Source organism: Frankliniella occidentalis, unplaced genomic scaffold (assembly GCF_000697945.3).
Source record: "Frankliniella occidentalis isolate FOCC.00 unplaced genomic scaffold, Focc_3.1 Scaffold59, whole genome shotgun sequence".
NCBI lineage: Eukaryota > Metazoa > Arthropoda > Insecta > Thysanoptera > Thripidae > Frankliniella > Frankliniella occidentalis.
Genome location: NW_026267189.1, coordinates 570,135 through 572,971, shown reverse-complemented (window position 1 = coordinate 572,971; position 2,837 = coordinate 570,135). Strand labels below are relative to the sequence as shown.

At 40.2% G+C, this 2,837-nt stretch overlaps 2 protein-coding genes across 3 annotated transcripts in view; one reads left to right on the top strand and one right to left on the bottom strand.

The window, feature by feature from the left end:
* LOC113216772 (very-long-chain (3R)-3-hydroxyacyl-CoA dehydratase hpo-8) overlaps nt 1–470 on the top strand; it is a gene marked incomplete in the record, with an annotated part of 12,892 nt that extends 12,422 nt beyond the window's left edge. Inside the window, 1 exon segment of the mRNA XM_026436596.2 lies at nt 1–470.
* Nucleotides 471–958: 488 nt separating this feature from the next.
* Nucleotides 959–2,589, bottom strand: LOC113216773 (60S ribosomal protein L30). 2 transcript variants are annotated; one of them, XM_026436598.2, is made up of 4 exons: nt 2,478–2,589; nt 2,314–2,368; nt 1,804–1,949; nt 959–1,230 (listed from the first exon to the last, which is right to left on the bottom strand). In XM_026436598.2, exons 2-4 carry the CDS (start codon nt 2,332–2,334, stop codon nt 1,050–1,052), a joined length of 348 nt encoding a protein of 115 aa, XP_026292383.1. In that variant the 5' UTR covers nt 2,335–2,368; nt 2,478–2,589; the 3' UTR covers nt 959–1,049. The 2 variants fall into 2 exon arrangements, with proteins under 2 accessions (XP_026292383.1, XP_026292384.1); XM_026436599.2 differs by lacking the exon at nt 2,478–2,589 and having other exon boundaries at nt 2,314–2,471.
* Nucleotides 2,590–2,837: the final 248 nt, after the last annotated feature.

Sequence of the window (2,837 nt, the reverse complement as noted above, 5' to 3'; positions counted from 1 at the left end):
AAAAATCAAAAGTCCAATCAAAATGTTGCTCAAGTTGTTTCTTTTTCTCCTTCTGTTATTTGTTGCCAATTTTGACTTTGGTATTTGATAGTGTACCTTATACCAATCAGATGCTCAACTTGCAAAGGTATGGTAGAGTGATTGCTGCTGGCTGGAGGTGCCAGAACATTGAATCAAATTTAACTGTGATTAAGGTCTCTCTTATCGTTTGTTATTTAGTTTTATTGGGAGTTGGTGATATTCTTTAAATGTATTTTTGTGGTGTTTCTATGTTTTTGACAGAACTTTTAGGAGGCTGCCCATTACGAATCTCATCAGCATATCAAGCTTGACATCCATTCATTCACTTCATTTTCAAGCCATCTGAACAATATCTTCATGTTATTTTCTTAAGACCTAATGTGTACAAGTTACATTTAATTTGTAAGTCAGTAGAATGTTCTAAATACAGTGAAGTTTTGCAGCCTTTACCTATCGTTTCGGTCTGAATTTTATTCTAGTTGTACTGACAAGAGAACAGTACTGTTGTCCCTATCTCCATCACATGTTACAGCCAGTTACTGTGCTATTCTTTGGCAAGACTCACTAAACACATGTGGCACAAATTTTAGTAGGCATAAGTTTGCCATGGCATCATGCCTACAGAGTGGCTGCCAGTAGAAGAGCATTTTCAGACTAGTGAAGTAATTAACTGACACCATCTTTAGTTGCATTAATGTAAAGAATTCATAGGCGATAAACTTTCAATAGAACAGTCTGAAATGGGTGAAAAGCTACTTTAGATAATGCTGTAATTTGCTTCGGCATTGATGGGTTTTAATGGGTGTAGTATATTCAAAATTGATACAAAGCAATCTTATGTTGTGAATTCTGCCAATCATGCACTGTCAAGTTCCACTAATGTATTACTTCAAGAACAGAAACTAAGATTTCCAGGCTTCAGTAAAATAGAAAGAAATGGTTTGACCCACTGCACATTCCTTTATTTATAAAACAAATTAACAAATGTTCAGCCGGTCAAATGTACAAAATACATTCAGGCCTTAAAATTACTGCACCAAATCTCCTGAAGGCATAGTTCTAATGATGTCACTGTCACCAGGGTCGGTGATGGACAGGGTGCAAACTCTGAAGTACTTTCCGCAAGCGGTACCAAGCTCGATGTTGTTGCCAGAGTAGTGGTGGACTCCAGTCTTGGCAAGCATAGCGTAGTACTCAATTTCAGATTTCCTGGAGGCATAATTAAGATTCCTATTAGTGAGTTACATGCTTAAGAGGCAGTCTAACAGAAAACAGCTCAATTGCTCAATCTACAGATAAACAAATCTAATGAAGAGCAATGAATTTGCCTGTCATGACAAAAAGTTCGAGGGGGGATAACATTCCCATTAACTGAGTAGGTCCTAATATAGAAATCAACCCAACACTTGCTACAGTTACGCTTTCACTAACAATAGGCTAGAAAATTGTGACTTCACACTCAATTCTAGAATTACCACCATTTTCTCAATACTTACGACATGATACCAGTAGATACCACACGAGGTATGTAAACCATGTCAACAGAGTACACGGAGCATGAAAGAATTCTATGCACCATGTAGAATGTTGCTGGCACGAGACTACTCCATAGGAATCCCTATTTTCAAGAAGCCTCTCATACCAATCAGTGGATAGCGAGAGCTCTGAAGCTCTTACAAATTAAGGAACTGAACAGAAAATGTTCTCCAAGAGTACTAATTATCAAGGGCCATCCATGATTAGTACTGAAGATTCTAAAAGGATCCTACTTCTCAGCCTCACCTTAGTGGAGGGGTGTTGTTGGCAATGATGACCAGCTTAGCCTTGCCCTGGCGGAGGGACTTGAGGGTTTGGTTCAGTCCCAACACGTATTTTCCACTCTTCATCACCAAAGCCAATCGGCTGTTGATGCTCTCTAGAGCCTTTTTCTGCAATCATGAAAGTACATGACGTATGAGATACAATGGATAAATATATTTTAGTATACAACTTCGAGCATAGAGGCATAAGGAGCTGAGTATCAGAAAAATGATTGGGTTAGCCCAGAACTACTAAACAATAGAACAGGCATGGAGTGGACAGCATGGGATGCCAATAGAGGTTAGAATTCAGAGGTTAAGCGATGAAGAATCTACATTAAACTAATCCATTAAATTTCCCACATAGGACCAATAAAATTTGAATGCAGGAAACTTGAGATATTACACTATAAGAAAACAGACCGAAACTAGAACACTCGGATAAAGAAATTAAAATGTCGGTGTTCACACATGGCGGACGCCGCATGCTTACCTGCTTCTTTTGGGCAACCATTGTGATATTATGTGTTTTGTCCTGGCCGTTGGACCTGAAACGAATGAAGGAACGTGTAAGTTCGAAGCACTGAAAATTAAAACTAGATGATTGAACGGGAGACTCCGATTAATCCCCGTCTCCTTTCCACGACAGACACACACCTTCCACTGGACACAGCGGGCAACGCGTAAAGAAAAGAACGACGTGGTGAGAGGCGGATGAGGAAGTGACTCGGCTAGTAACTGAACGGGGTACGTTCCCAACTCATTGGGTCGGAATTGGTCAGCTCTCGTTAATTTCCCTATTTTTCCGATTCTGTCAGCTTGGCTATGAATTCATTAAACAAGAATCGTGTGAAGATCACACAAATTGCTTTAAAAATAATTTAATCGAGTTGAACGGCACGAAAAGAGTTTTCAAAGTGGCGAGAGTGCTGTGTTCGGCCACCAGATCGCACCACAGGCGTTCTCCTCTCTGATTGGCCAGTAACCGCCTATCCGGCGGGTGGGTGGGGGGAGGCG

Bases quoted from the DNA above. Each gene is read 5' to 3' on its own strand.
- LOC113216773 (XM_026436598.2), bottom strand. From the start codon at position 2,334: ATGGTTGCCCAAAAGAAGCAG. The intron at 1,950-2,313 runs GTAAGCATGCGG...TCATGATTGCAG, and splicing joins TGGTTGCCCAAAAGAAGCAG to AAAAAGGCTCTAGAGAGCAT. The intron at 1,231-1,803 runs GTGAGGCTGAGA...TTATGCCTCCAG, and splicing joins AACAACACCCCTCCACTAAG to GAAATCTGAAATTGAGTACT.